We start from the raw sequence: 15,376 nt of genomic DNA on the forward strand, positions 1-15,376 counted from the left end.
TCAGTAGTTTTTGGTGCTGAGCTGTGTGTTGTGATTTATTTTGCAGACCCTTTAAGGAAATTGTTGTGTTGTCAGACGTTGTTTTAGATGAAGTTGTCTAAATATTTGATCCCACAGGCTTTAGAAAAATGTAATCTCTGTTATTTCAGTGATCGATGTGTCAAAAATTTCCAAGGCTTTAGTGAAACTACAGAACAACAGCTATATTTAGCTTGAAGCTGCACTGCAAAAACTCAAATCTAGACCAGGGATTTATCTAATATTAAGTCAAAACTAAATAATTTCCCTTCTTTTACCCAGAGTCACTTCACAAATCTTTCCATTATCCTTACATCCATCCATTTTATTCCACTTATCAGGGGTCAGGTTGCGGTGGCAACATGATAAGTGTGTTAATCTAGACATCCCTCTAATCAGCAACTTTTTCCATCTCTTCCCTGGGGATTTCGAGGCGTAGCAAGGTCATATATATTCCATCCAGCAAGTTCTTGGTCTGCTTTAAGTTGATCATGCTTGGGATACTTCAGTAGGGAGGCATCAGATCCCTAAACCACCTCAACTGGCTCCTTTAGATGCAAAAGAGCAGCGACAGTAGAGCCATCCTATCATTGAGGCTTAGCCCAGCCACACTTTGCTAGTAAGTAAAAGGTCTGCTCTCTGGCTCAGCTCCATCTTTACTGTTAGCCTAAAGTCAGTTTGCGCTACTGGGGTTCAAGTCTGAGGCCATGTGAAAACAGTGGATTGTTCCCTCTGGGTGGGGAGTGAGTCTTTGCCTCGGGTGAAAGAGTTCAAGTGTCTCAGGCCTTGTTCACAAGTGAGGGTAGAATGGAGATTGACAGCTGAATTGGCGCAGCATCACCAGTACTTCGGTGATGTACTTATGGATACAGGTGGCTGAATTGAGTGTTCTTCAGAGGCTGGGCTCAGCCTTAGAGATAGAGTGAGGAGTTCAGAAGCCTAGGGAGAACTCAGAGTAGAGTCACTGCTCCTTCACATCTAAAGGAGCTGGTCTAGGTGGTTCAGGCATTTGATCAGGATGCCTCCTGGGCGCCTCCCTGTGGAGGTCTTTCAGGCAGGTCCAGCTGGGAGGAGATGTCGAGGAAGACCCAGAATGTGCTGGAGGGGTTATATATCCTGTCTGGTCTGGGAACGCCTCGGGACCTCTCGGGAGGGGGATGTCTGAGTTGACCTGCTCAGACTGGTGCCACTCTACCCTCACTCATGAACAAACCCCTAGATAACTGAATCCTTTACTTGAGGCAAAGGCTTACTCACCACCTGGGAGGAACAATTCACCATTATTAGAAAAAAAGGAACGTACATAGAGGTACTGAAAGAAAAAAAATTAGGGGAATAAGGGCAAGCAAAATGTACTTGTTTAGTGTCTTAAAATAACACACTTCCATCCATCCATCCACTAATTATCGATACCAGTGGTTCTCAGCTGGTCTAAACTTAGTCTGGACCCACCAGCACCTCTTTAAATGAGAAATTATGACCCAAATTTCTGACATTTCCCAACTTAACAGATTAATAAAAACAGTGCAGTTTGGATTTCAGAGAATACAAAACATGACAGAAAAAAAGAAAAAGAACTAGAATGCATGTGTAAAATGCAATGAATGGACTTCTTCCACACGTTTTTAACCTGATACACATTCACATCATCCACTTTTGGGTCCCAACCCACCAGTGGAGAACCCCTGATCTGTTTATCATTGATACTGCTTGTCAAAGGCGGGTATCACAGGGTGGGTGAAGCTCATCCCAGTTGTCAGTGGGTGCGAGGCAGCTTACATCCTAGATTCCTTGCCAGCCAATCACAAAGACATACAGATAAATATGTATGCTCACTGTAACTTCTGTTTAGAATTAAGAATCATTAGAAACCTAATGAGCATGCCTGAACTGTGGGAGAAAGCCCAAGTACCCTAAAAGGGCTCATGTAAGTGTGGGGAGAGCATGCACAGAAAGGTCCTGTCCAGCTGGGATTCAAAGTAGGCGTCTTCCGATTCACTTGGATAGATTTGAGTTTTGCAGTGTGCAAAAGAGAGCACTTAAAAAATAAATGACTTGGTATTGGGTGCCTCTGGCTTTCTGTAGTCGTAGATATCAAAGTTAAACCGCCGTGTTGTGGCTGTTGTGTTCCAAGCATCTGTGTCTCTCATTCCATCACTATATCGTGGTAACAGTTCAGTGGTGCGGTAGCTTTGTGTCTGTTGGGTGTTTGTTTATGTTTTCATGCTGATTTGTCGTGTTTTGTGCGTTCTGTGATCGTTTGTGCAGCAGATTTACTCCCTGTTAAGTTTTTTCTTCATAACTCACAGTAAAATCTGACTTTCCCTCCCACTTGAAGCACACAATGGGACAGATCATCGAGGGCCAAGTCCTAGCTTCTCTGAGGGACACAGGGGGGACGCAGGTCAGTGACAGTGTAGTGAGACAGTGTGTGTTTGTATTAAACCCCCACTCACCCCTAAGAACCCTTAGATTTAGGATAACACCGTAGAACGTAACAGAACCTGCTGTGTACAAACTAAACGTCCCTGGAAAGGTAAGTTAACCCCGCACTGTGCTGCTAATGTTTCCTAGAAATAAGTGAGAAATATTTAACACTGCAACAAAATTATTCCTGTTACAGCTGTTAAAAGACTAATCAGCTCCTAACAAGGAAGCAAAGTAAAGTACTACATTTGATGTCAGATTTTCTGTGTATACAATGAATTCTGCAAGCTCTTCTTTTTCAATATTCCACTTGGCTCAGGGCAAGTTGTGTTTATTTTAGTTGCCATGTTTGTGAGCTGTAAAAGCACAAACAGTCCAGTTTGTGATGCTCCCTGGTCTGTCTGCTCTCAGTGGTTATGGTGGGTGTTCAATTGGAGGCAGCAAGATCTGGAATCATGAATATCTAACATGTTTAATTCTCAAAATTCAAGATCAAGAAGGCTCTGACTTCAGGAGTATTAAATAATGGTATTGACACTCACACTTGGGGTTAAACCAGCCAGTCCAATGTGTGTTAAAAACCACAGGTAGACAATAACAGTAATGATCCAATAAGAATTTAAGATTTTAATCCTAGTTCTTAGATCCTTTGCAGATGTTGTCCTTATCCTCCCCTTTATTTTCATCTGTTAGTTACTCACATCCTTGCTGATACTTGTGTATGAAATCCTGCACCATACCTAAAGCAAAAAAAAAACCCTGAAACCTGAATAAAACTCTTTATAAATGAAAATATTTGGCTGGCCTAGCAGTTTGGTTGTGCAATATGCGAGGAAACCAGTCTTTCAAGCAGGTTGCCCGGGTCCTTTTTATTGTGTTAAACTCTCCCAGATTTCTAACACTATCTACTGTCCTGCCCTCTCAAAATGAAGACTAAAAAGCCCACAAATAAATCTAAAATATAAATGAGGATAATAATTCACATTAAACTCTTTGGCCTTTATGATTACATCTGGTTACATCGTGTTTATTCTGAAAAATGAACCAGCCTCCTCAGTAGGACCGACTCTTTACACGAACACGACCTCAAACCCAAACAAAAGGAATCTCTTCCCTGATTTATTTGTATTTCTTGCTCTCTTAACAGTTTGTCCTGGAGTGAACAGACCTGGTTAGTGTCACATGTAATCTGTGTTTGTCTTTGGTGATCAGCTCCTCCGCAGACTTCAGACCAAACATCCACAGAGACGCTCGATAAATCAATGAAGGTGTTTGACAGGAACATCGCACAGGAAGAAGTCGATGCGCTTTTTCTTACGCGTGACTTTTATCTGAAGAATGAACTCAAGAGGAGATTCAAGGCTGCTGCTACTAATGCTCAAACAAACTCCCAAAGCTTTGTGTGGCTTCAAGTGTTGAGCTGTGATGCCCTCTAGTGCCAGTGAGCGCTCAGAGTAATGAAAAACTAAGTAAATATCTCTTTTTATTTACAGTCGACAAGCTCCAGTTTGAACCTCCGCTCAGAAAGGAAACTGAGGCTCACTCTGAAATGGTGATTATCATGTTCAAACTAATAAGAACCAGTGTTAAAGTACTTCTCCTTACTTCTGTTTATACTTATTTAATGTAAATAAAGAAAATAAATACTCAGAATTAATGAGTGCAGTGGTTTAAAATGTCTCTGCTCTTGTGTATGTGTGATTTTCCACAGGATGTGAGTAAAGATAATGACTTCCCTTCACCCTGGAGTCCCTTCGCCGAGGGAGGAATAACATCCAGGTAATCCATGGAAACTGTCGTCACGGGAACTGCTCCTATTTACAAGCCTCTCTCTCTCCCCTTTTCTCTCTATTAATCTGGTTTATTTATTAAATGCATCTCTTACGATTCATTTAGAAAGGGAAATGTTATTGCAGTGTTAATTATATTTCTTTGATATAAAGTTAAGTAATATCTTGATTTTAAGAAAAGATGACAAAAAGACTACCTGAAACGTGAAAGTGGAGGTCAGTTCTGGTATTTTAAACCTGGGACCTATTGTTTACATAGTTAGGAGTTTTATTCTGGGCTCAAATGTAGTTGTATGCCATGACAGCAGAATTAGAATTGGGTGTATTGCTGGTAGTTTTACACATAAGGGGAATTTGTCTTGGTCTTTTTGGTGCAAAAACTAATAACAAAGAGGTAGAATAGGAAAGAGGAGGTCTTACAGTAGTTTATAATCAGAGAAAGTATGCCAAGATGCAGTCACACTAGGCCTAGTTGCCTGTACTGTGCAAAAGCAAGCTTGGATCCCTTCCCAGTCCCAGGCCTGCACTGACATTGCTCCCAACTCCCAAGCCCAACTGGGCCTGAACACAAAAACGCCATTTCATTGTACTTTGACGACCACAGTTTACTAAATGCCCAGTAGTGCTACACGGTTGATCTCATCACAGTTGCGTATAAAAAAATACTGTATAAAATGAAAACTGTACATTTTTTAAGTTTAATTTACTGTATTAGATATAGGGCCTGCAAAAAAACACAACAACCCACAAAAATAGATTTTTTTTTTTATTTAAAACAATATATTGTCATTTTTAAAAAGATATTACAATATGTTGAAATTATAAAAAAATACCAGTGCCAGTTCTGTACAGCATGGTCCACTGTCCCCTATGTGTAACATTAATTTTCATATATGTTTTACTTGGCCTATTGACAAAAAAACTGAAAGAAAGTATAAAAATCATGCTTTCCACATGTAGAGTGATCGCAATGCAAAATATGGCTTTGTTTTCATGCTGTCATGTGACAAAAATAGTGCATAATGAAATACCAAAATCTTATTATGTATGCAATGAATAAATAAATTAGTGCCATGAATTAACTTTGTAGAAGTGCCTTTTGTTTCAAAAAAGAAAATCTCTTATTTTTTAGGAAAGCTTTTAGTTAATTTAAAAGCACTACTGTAAAACTTCAAGTTTTGTATTTTTTAAGGACTTAATATTGATATGTTTTGAGTTGAGAAATGCACGCTTCAGAACTGCCATTATTGTTATCTTCATAACCAAGCAAGTACACTAATGATACCACAAATGCATTATAATCTCAAATCACAAAATCGTCCAGTATAATCGCAAGTAAGGCAGGATGATTTGCAAAAATAATTCAAATGTGATTTTTTTCCCCAACCAGCACAATAGCGGATGGATTAAACTGGGATAAACTATTTAAAAACAGTTTATTTGTAATTTTGGCTTACACAATTTAAGCCTGGTATCGATTGTTATATAGAAGGGGGTGAATATTTCTTTGTTATTCTTGTTTTGAATAAGAAAAAAACATACACATGAAGAGAAAAGTAGGTTTTTTGTACAAAAAACTTACATGTGTGTATAATGTGTCTCTGCTGCAAAAAAATGGTGTCAAACTGGAATTTTTTACATATTTCAGGTTAAAGAAATATTGCACTGTCTGCAACTTGACAATTGCCGCAGGCCATATTGCAATTTAATCTAATTTGCGATTAATTGCCCAGCCCTAATTGCAAGTGCACGTTATTACCAAATCGTGCAGCAAGGAACTTGACTCAGCGCTGTGATGCACAAGCTTGTGTAAATGATCTAAGTATATGAAATGTCTGTCAGGATGCATAGATCCAGTGTTTTTTTCTATTTCAGCTGGCAAAAAGAGCCAGTCTTCACCGCTCTTTTCTTCCCATTACAAGACTTGTTTTTGTCAAATTAGAATAAATAGTTTAATATGCAGAGATAACCCTTTAAAACACTTCACACTCTCCTGCATTAGCCTGCGTATTAACTGGAGCTAACATGTCTGCATGAACTCACTCTCCCCATCTGCTGTTTGAAATATTGCCTTCACCAGAAGCTTCTTCTCACTGGTCTGTTTACTTTTTACTGGTTTCCACTTCTCTCTGTCTCTTTTTGCCTGTCCCTCTCTTTTTCTATCTTGTCTTGTCTCCCTCCAAGGAGTCTTCTCAAAAGCGTTGAGGACGAATTGTTCCAACGGTAACACTAACTCTGTGTGCTCTAGAACCCTACGCCATCCATGCGTCCTCCACTCAGTCCCCACCCTTATTCAGCTAGCTTTAGCGCCCACTGTAACCTCAACTCCACCTCCCTGACTGCCATCCTTTCACCATGTGTGGTGTGATAATAGCTGTAGATCCAAACTGTGCATACCGGAGTCTGAGACAAGCAGCTAAATAAAATACTACTTGTTTGCTCTGACTTACCCATCATGAGAGAGGTTGTAGCATTATATGCATTATTGTTGTAGAAATGTTTGTCATGAGAGGTTTTGTAAGCACTTAAAAAACTTCAATGAAGGAGCTTGTTAATACAGTTTATTTAATTTAATTGTCATGTCATTTCTTGGAGTGTTATAAAAACCGTCTCTTGCAAAAACGGACAAGAGTCATTTTAAATGGAACAAAATGGGGCGCAGGGGGCCCAGTGGTTTAGGGCGTGCCCCATGTACGCGTTCCTGGGTTCAAATCCAGCCTGTGGTTCTTTCCTGCATGTTTCTCCCCAGCTCTCACTCCTTTTCCCATTTCTATCCACTGTCCTCCTCTGTCAGTAATGCCATAAAAAGCCCCAAATGAATCTTGAAAAGAAAAAAACACTATTTATTTGAACTCTGTAGAATATAAAGTATTTGACATCCTCACTATGAGCAGAATTAAAAGGTGTTTAGGTAATTTTTCAGCACAGTGAATATTGCTGGTTTTGGTATTTTTTGGGCTGTCAGCATTACACATTAATCAATATGAGATTAAGGATGGATACAAATGTGATATATTTCTTTAATCCTATCAGTTGCTGGCTGTTTTGCTGTATTCATCACGATGTAGTTAAGTTACCGTAGCAACGCAGCAGCCAGATACTACTCAGCATAGAGACTTCCTACTCTCACAGGAGAGGATTAAACAAGTACGACGCTGCTTTACTTGAGTAAAAATACAGTTAATTTAGTTTAAAAATTCTTAAGTAGCAGTACTGGTCTAAAAATGTAAAATTAAAAGCAAAGAACCGAGTGGCTACTTTTCATAGTTGAGGGGGTTTACAGTAAAATATGGTCTTTCCTTCCCCCTTAAAGCCTGAAAACAAAAATAATAGCCAGAAAATTCTAATTTTTTGGAACTGAAATGTTCATTTAACTTTCTACTGAACTTTTTAAAAATCCAAATTTCCATAAAATTTAAAAATTATATTTTTAGTATCTCATTTTGTTCATTAGGTGTTTTTGGTAACTGATAATCCACTTGAGGGCATTTTTATCATTTATCAGATGGTATTCAAAAGATTTTTTGAGTGATTTTTTTGAGCATATTGATTAGATAGAGGTATCATAAAAGTATGTATTAAATATTAGATAACAGGCGTTAAGGGGTTAATTTGCAACAACAACAAGAGAATATCTATGTGTTACCAGGCTGTTTAGATAAAGCCACACATTTATAATAAAGTGAAATTCAGCAGCTGTTTGTGGATATGATGTGGAATTTTTCACTCATGTGGGACTGACTGTCGTGTGTATTTGTGTATTTGAAGCCAAACTACCAACCAGCTTCATATAATGACAGAAATATTTGACCTCCTCATTCTGACTTTATCTTTTACTCAGTAAGGGATGCTTTAAAACCTGTAATACTTCGCCAAAACTTTTTAAAGTAACATTTATGATTTTAAAAATATACACCAAAAGCCCCTTTATTACAGTAATGCGAGTGAATCTGATTAGCTACTTCATCTTAGTGTGAATAGTCCACCACTGCTCCTTAATGTCTCATTTCACTTTAGAAACACACAGACAGCTCAGTGGACAAAATAGAAGTCATCTGAACCTTGTAGTATCAAACTTTTAACTTTTTACTGCTGCTTTTAATTACTTCCCAATCCATAGCATGTTCTTTTTTTCTGTAATTAGGCTAATGCCATTACCTATGGGAGGTTCCTTATTTCTTTCAAAATAAGAGCAGGTTTTCATACGAACAGGAAGTAAAGTACCCTTCGCCTAAGGCAGTACAAATACAAAGTAAAAGCATAATAAAAAACAGTTCAATTAGAAAATATCTTAGTGTTATTGCTAACCTTAGTTTGGTTATTTACAGCAATAAATCAACTAAAGATGAACTTCTGAAGAATGTAAATGCTGTCACATTAACAAAGAATAATTTGATGTTTCTGAGTCATTTTGTACATGCACTCTGCATAGTTCTTCATTAATAGACTACACTGATGCGGCAGTACAGCACTCATTTATCAATCTAAGTCAACATAATTAAGTAAATGTCTTTTACTTTATTTTATTTACAGATCTACACACCTGGAAAAATGCTACACACCTGGAAAAATGCTTCTCATTGTCAATATGGCAATAAAAACCTGTGTTTTGGTTTGATTATTTAGGCCTGTATTTCAGAGATAGGCTGGTGGATGGAGTTGGAAATGTAGGGAAATATAAATGTGGATGTAATGCAGCAAAGGAGTCACAGGCCAGATTTAAAGCCAGGCTACTCAAGTCAAAGACAACTATCTCTGTGCCTGAAATCTCTACACTACTGGAGCCCCAAATACAACATTATTACAATCTAAATGTGATCTAAATTTTGATTCATCACTATAAACTTCTGGAATTTTGAAATGAATTGCAGTTTTACAAATAGTTGTTTGCCCCAAATTTAACTATTGAAAATATCATTAGACACAATAACATTAAATCCAGGTTTGATAAACTTTGATGGCAGACCATAGAGATGTTTTTTAGAAGTATGTTTGAGTTTGGACTCTATTGAGAAACAATCATTCATGCATCCTCACAGATGTATTTTCTTGTTTTCTTGTTGTTTTTCCATCCCATGATGTTTTCTGGTCTCTAGTAAACATTCTTCTCCTTAGAGTCATACTGTCCTTATCTCTAAGGAGAGGTTTCACATCAACATTAGCGTCATTAAAAACCCCCCTGACCTCCGAGGAGTTTAATTTTCCACTCTGATGATGACTGTGTGTGTTTCCCTGCAGGGGCCACATCGCACATCTCGAAGATGCCTTTGAAGAAGTGGAGCTGTGAGTGATGTCAATAAATATTTCATCATAGAAACAAATGGCCTATTGTTGTATTTCACATCTTTGTAAAACAAAAACCACTCTATTCCAGGTCGACTCTTAAGCCTGGCGTGCCTCCTCCTCTGCCTCCAAAGGTGAGAGAGCCTCAACGATAAAGTAGATTTTCTAATAAATGGATTTCTCTTTAGCTAAATGAATTAATCTTTCCTTTGTCCCCCTTTCAGCCACGGTTAAACAGCTCTTCAGAGGAACTCGGCCTTAATGATGAGAGGTCTCTGACAGTTCGGAGGTTCCCAAACTCGGAGAACGGACCGAGTCAGGTGGCTCGCAGACAAAGCACACCTGAGCAGGGCAACAAGGTGGAGCACTCGTCTCCAGATTTCCTCTCCGCCAGCGTCAGCAGCCCTGGCCTTTTGTCTCACGCCTCTGATCCTGGTGAGTTTCTTTCCCAGCCTAGCTTGTATTTGCCATTGTTCTGTGTAGATGGGCCATGCAGTATGAACAGAATATCTTTATGTAAGTAGCATGACTTCAGTCTGCACCTCACTTTCCTCTAAGTCTCTTAATTCTCTGACACATATGCATACTTTTGCACACAGAGAAACACACTCCTGCACCCCTTCTCTTGCAGTATCTTATCATCATTCGGTAACGTTTTATTTTTGGTGTGTATCTGCTCTTTTATTAGCAGTATGTTAAAAATCAGATATCAGCAAGAAGCTGCAGAAAAATATTTAAACAGCTGAAGAAACTTAAGTTTTAACATTAGACACCACAACATAATCTGCACATATTTCTGGAAAGGTGTACATGCAGACTTCTCTCTCTTGCACATGCTCATGATCGTCATTGTGACATCATCTGAGAAAGTTCAAGAGGGGTCTGACTGCAGACTGCCACTCTTAGATGCCCCCCCCCCCAGACCACCACTGTGAGACACCACCTCCGTCAGGGCTAAAGTGACATAATTTGCTCATGCGACGTATTTTGCCATTTTAGAAGTAGTTAGGCAATAAGCTCTAGCCATGTTAGCTACATTTAAAATGCATATAGATATGGACAGAGCTTTCTGTTTGTACTTGGCGTTAATTTTGTCCATATTTCGCCAATTCTCTCAAAGCTTAAGGATATGGTAACCTTGCAAAGCAAAATGGATTTTCCAGCATTCATGGTATCATAAGGCTAATAAATCTTGCAAAGCTCCAATCTACACCGCTCCAATCAGCGTCATTTGAGGAGAACAAGGCGAAAGCTGAGGGTGGGGTTTAGTTGTACTGAGAGCTGACAGCAATGGCTGCCGCTAGTGCCAGTAAATAGCTCAGATATAGCCATAGTATAGTGGAAGTTTTATCAGAACTGAACCACATTTCTGCCTGAAGTGAATTGTAAAAAACAGCACTGAAAGCTTTGCATAGCTGAAAAGATATTTTTATTCTTGTCCCAGCCTGCTTCGGCATGAGTTTGCGATTGTTCAGGGAGGGGTTTGCTGTGTACCCAATGGCTGCTGACGTGGTAGCTGTTAGCTGTAGTGTAGTGGCAGTTTAATCAGAACTGGACCACATTTCTATATTAAAACAAGAGCTTGCACCCCACCATAAGAATGCACATGAGTATGAGGGCAGTGATGGTTCTGTTTATTTATTTATTTATTTATTTGTTATTTGACAGGGGCAATGCAAAACAAAACAGTTAAGTCAGAGTTAGCTATAAAGCTAATTTACATATGTGACATTTAAAATGCACAGATCCATTCTGAAATGTAAAGGAAGCAAAAATGAGCCCTGATCCTTAACCTAACCCTAACTAGAAGTGTGATCAGATTTTATTTTGATGGTTTTTGTATTTCAATCCTGGCAGAGGTGGTCTGCAGAGATGTGTGTCTGAGAGCAACTGTCTGCAGCCAGAATGTCTTGTAAAGTCAGTACTTGGGCAGCTGTGAATATACCTGGGCAGCCCACCCAAGTGTTCTTTGTGGATGTGTCTCTCTTTGTATGTGTGTTTTTCTGACCAGCATGTATGGAGGGTGAAGACCCCGCTTGTGGAAAGGGGTGCAGAGTGAGGGGAGACTGTCTACTAGTTTATATCCAGTTAGTCTACTCCAGATGTTTATCCCACAAATTTAAAAAATGCATTGATGATTGGTAATTCTGTCTGTTGTAAGCATTAATGTGCAGGCTGCCTAAATGAAGGAAATATTAAAGTGAAATGGAAGCTCACTTTCGCTTTTTTTTCCCCCCTATTTTTTTCCCCTGAACATCCACATTTTTTCATTGAGTGCTTATCTAATTGTCATGCATGCTTCAATGTGCAAACTGAATGCTAGTCTCATTTGTTCATTCCAGCTCTGCAATAGGCAGTGAGATAAAAGAAAATGAGTGTTGCCTTCATTATTTTGTCATATAGCTCTAACCTTTATGTGCAGTATCATCCTTTTGATTATTTCTGTCGTTTAAAGCCACTGTCTTCACTAAATAAGCACTTATTTTATTTTACAAGCTCTCTGTAAACCTCAGTACAAAGGTAAGAGAGTTTGGTGTTAACCTGTATGTTCTTGTGTTATAGATTCTGTGGGTTACCCTGATAAACACTCACCTTTCCCCGTTTTTCTCTCATGGCAGATAATGATTCTGATGGCAGCGTGAACGGCGGCAGTCCCAAACCTCCACCCAACCGACAACACCGGAAGGAGAAGAAGGAATTCCCTGTGAGTTTGGAAAGAAACTGCAATGTTTTTCCACCAATCACAGCCCAGATTTTTATGTTTATTTCATTGGGTTACAGAATTAAAAGGTAATCTCTGAGGTGACAGATTTAATTTATTCACTGAGTGCATCGGAAACCTCAAATGGGATGTTTTTCCTTGTCAGTTCTAAAAACCAACAGTGAAAGAGCAAATGCAATCAAGCTGAATTAGACAGACTAACAAAAGTATTCCATCATTATGTTTTTCAGCTTATTGTCATAGCTTGAGCTAAATCTGCTAGATTTAAATCTGGAGGCTAATTTAAAACTGATATGTTTGCTTCTACATTGTGTTTTAATTTTTCATTTCCTCCTCTGCTTAGAAACCAGCTATCAATGGTCTGCCACCCACTCCTAAAGTTCTGGTGAGTGAATCATCTGCATTGTTCCTCACTCTTTCTGCCTTTATAAGCTCTGTTATTAAACTCCCCTCTGTGCTGCTGCCGCTGCTCCACATTCTGGAGATATTTGGGGTCCATGGAGCTTTCTGCCTTGCGGTTTCTCCCGCTCAGCTTCGGCTCCAGCTCATTAAACCCTGGCTGACATTTTAGCGTTTGACTGATCCAGACGCCTGCCTCCGCTGAGCCATGCTGCTGCTTTTCATTTCAGATGGGAGCCTGTTTCTCCAAAGTGTTTGATGGCTGTCCTCTGAAGATCAACTGTGCCACGTCATGGATTCATCCTGACACCAAAGGTTCGGCTCCATGCAGCAACCACGATAAGCAAACACAGGTTTTATTCATGCTGTTTTCATCTTTTTATGTGTTCTTTTCACAGATCAGTACCTCATCTTTGGGACCGAGGATGGCATCTACACGCTGAATCTTAATGAGCTGCATGAAGCCACAATGGAGCAGGTAATAATTCAGATTTACTGTGTAAACTCATCATTTGTGGGTGCTGCCATCTCTCCGTGGCCACTATAAGCACAGAACCAGAGGAAAAAACTTAACCACGACAGCTAAATTGGAAGCCTTCGGTTTCCATTTTTAGGTCCAGCTAAACACTGATGGAGCCTTCGTTATTTTTCTCCTTCTTTAGCTTTTCCCAAGGAAGTGTACGTGGCTGTACGTTATCAACAACAACCTGATGTCTTTATCTGGTAAGTGATGGATTTATGTCAGCCTCCTGCTTCACCGGCTACTGTCATCACCTGCTGCTTCTTTGTCCTGTGTTATCTGGCTGCCCTGAGACAGCCACTCCATATCTGCAGCCCTGAAATATCTCTCTTTGTTTATTGTCACAGAGCCCCTTAAAGAGCCGCGTCCTGGTAGTACACAACAAATCAGAGCATATATAGTCATGTTTGCAGTGTACCATGTGAAGTAGCAGCAAAAACAAATAAAGTAATGTCATAATATTTATGCAGATGTGCTTTTTATTGTCAGAAAATTAAAATCATCCATCATTTAAAACAAACCGCCTCTGTGTGGCTGTCCACGCCGCTGCAGCCTTCTCTCAGTTAAACAGCTGAGGATGGGATTACAAACTGCAAGGTCTACTTTCGGTTTTACCTTTAGCAGTTTGCCCCTTGGTATACTTAACCTCTTTTCTCTTCTCCTCTTCCCTTGGACACTGTCCACCCTCCTCCTCCTCCTCCTCCTCTCGCCTGGCTTGATTTGATATTCTACTAACTGGCTTCATCAGAAGGTAATCATGCTTCACATCATCATCACATTTCTGTTTTTACCACTGTTCACATCTAACCTTTCTACAAAATCTGCTTCAAGGGGTCCAGAATTTGCTGTGATATTATTTCAAAATATCTACAGTGAGAAGGAAAGGGGTTTTTGTCTTTGTTCTATTATTTTATTTTTTGGGTCTTAGAGACTAACAGGTACAAAAAGTTGTGGAACTCTGCCAATATATTGTAGGGCTGCTTGGTTATGGCAGAAATCATTATCAGTTTTATTTTGATTAATACTGGGGTCATAATTTACATCAATATTCATTGATTTTTCATGTATTTATACTATACTGAACAGATGTATTGGTTGAACATTAGTATTGGTAAATAATGTAAATATAATAATACTAAATGCAAATAATAAAGCAGATATCTATCTCAGAATCAGAATTTGAATCAGCTTACACAACAAGGAATTTGACTCAGGTTAGCTTTGCTTTCAATGGATAGGAATTAAACATTAAATACAGCAAATAAACTAAACACAAGTCCACGTGGATGATGGGATGGTTGCAAGATGTGCAACAGATGCAAGACTGCTTACTAGATATCATAAGTTAAGAAATATGAAAGGATAAGGGCAGATTTACTTGAGGTAGATAAGGTAATTTAAGATAGTTTATATTGAGTCTTGGAAATGTGCGTATGAGGTGAGGCCTTTTACCACAGCGAGCTTTCTTGCAGGATTTGACTTATGGTTAACACATTTTATTAATGCAAAGGTGCATTTGAGTTGAGGCATTTTGCCGCAGTGAGCTTTCTTACAGTATTAGAATTACAGAGAAGCAGTAATAGACGGCACATGATATTTTACATTAAGCAGGACTTGTTAAATGAAAGTTTGTGGGGTTTTTTTGCCACTCTGCTACTATTGGCTAGTCATCAGAGTGACAGCCTGGGGGAAAAGAATGTTCTCTGTATTTGGCTGAGTTGTATCAATTTAATGCTGATATTTAGTACATCTAGCAACTGATTTGGAAATATAAATAGCCAACAGAGGCTATATTCCTAGCCCTGGGCCCAGACACTTTGAGGAGACCTTTTGGAGGAGAGGTGAAATGTCTTCAAGGGACTCAATAAAGTCCAGTTGCTCCCCTTTGCACCAAGAATTGGATAACCATGACTTTGGTGAATGAGAACCTACACAGACATTACTAGAAGATGTAATCTGTGAGACAAACTTTGATCATTCTTATTGTCAAAGATGGTAGTTAGTGTTAGCATTGTGGGAATGTTACACTAAAAGAACATAGTTTATACATCTTATCAGCCCTGGATTTTACAGTCTGTGCATTTCTAATATATAGAAATTAAACTCTTTACTTTTATGCCAGTCTGACTTTTTTAACAGATGTTACAGCACTTTAAAAAGACTTACTTGCTCTGAATGACTGCAGCAACTGCAGCTCTCCTTTAGGCTGCCAGCTGA

General features: G+C 39.1%; 1 protein-coding gene across 4 annotated transcripts in view; it reads left to right on the plus strand.

The window, feature by feature from the left end:
• The window catches only part of map4k5 (mitogen-activated protein kinase kinase kinase kinase 5), a 63,757-nt gene that overhangs the window by 39,069 nt on the left and 9,312 nt on the right, over positions 1-15,376 (plus strand). The window contains exons 15-26 of one of the 4 annotated variants that reach the window (XM_041812500.1): positions 2,357-2,422; positions 3,939-3,997; positions 4,157-4,224; positions 9,474-9,518; positions 9,610-9,652; positions 9,743-9,953; positions 12,137-12,222; positions 12,584-12,625; positions 12,870-12,954; positions 13,038-13,117; positions 13,302-13,362; positions 13,908-13,910. In XM_041812500.1, coding sequence (XP_041668434.1) covers positions 2,357-2,422; positions 3,939-3,997; positions 4,157-4,224; positions 9,474-9,518; positions 9,610-9,652; positions 9,743-9,953; positions 12,137-12,222; positions 12,584-12,625; positions 12,870-12,954; positions 13,038-13,117; positions 13,302-13,362; positions 13,908-13,910 — 849 coding nt within the window. The remainder of the gene's footprint in view (positions 1-2,356; positions 2,423-3,938; positions 3,998-4,156; positions 4,225-9,473; positions 9,519-9,609; positions 9,653-9,742; positions 9,954-12,136; positions 12,223-12,583; positions 12,626-12,869; positions 12,955-13,037; positions 13,118-13,301; positions 13,363-13,907; positions 13,911-15,376) is intronic. The other 3 variants (XM_041812501.1, XM_041812502.1, XM_041812503.1) reach the window with 3 other exon arrangements.

The sequence above is a fragment of the Cheilinus undulatus genome, linkage group 18 (assembly GCF_018320785.1).
Source record: "Cheilinus undulatus linkage group 18, ASM1832078v1, whole genome shotgun sequence".
Lineage (NCBI taxonomy): Eukaryota > Metazoa > Chordata > Actinopteri > Labriformes > Labridae > Cheilinus > Cheilinus undulatus.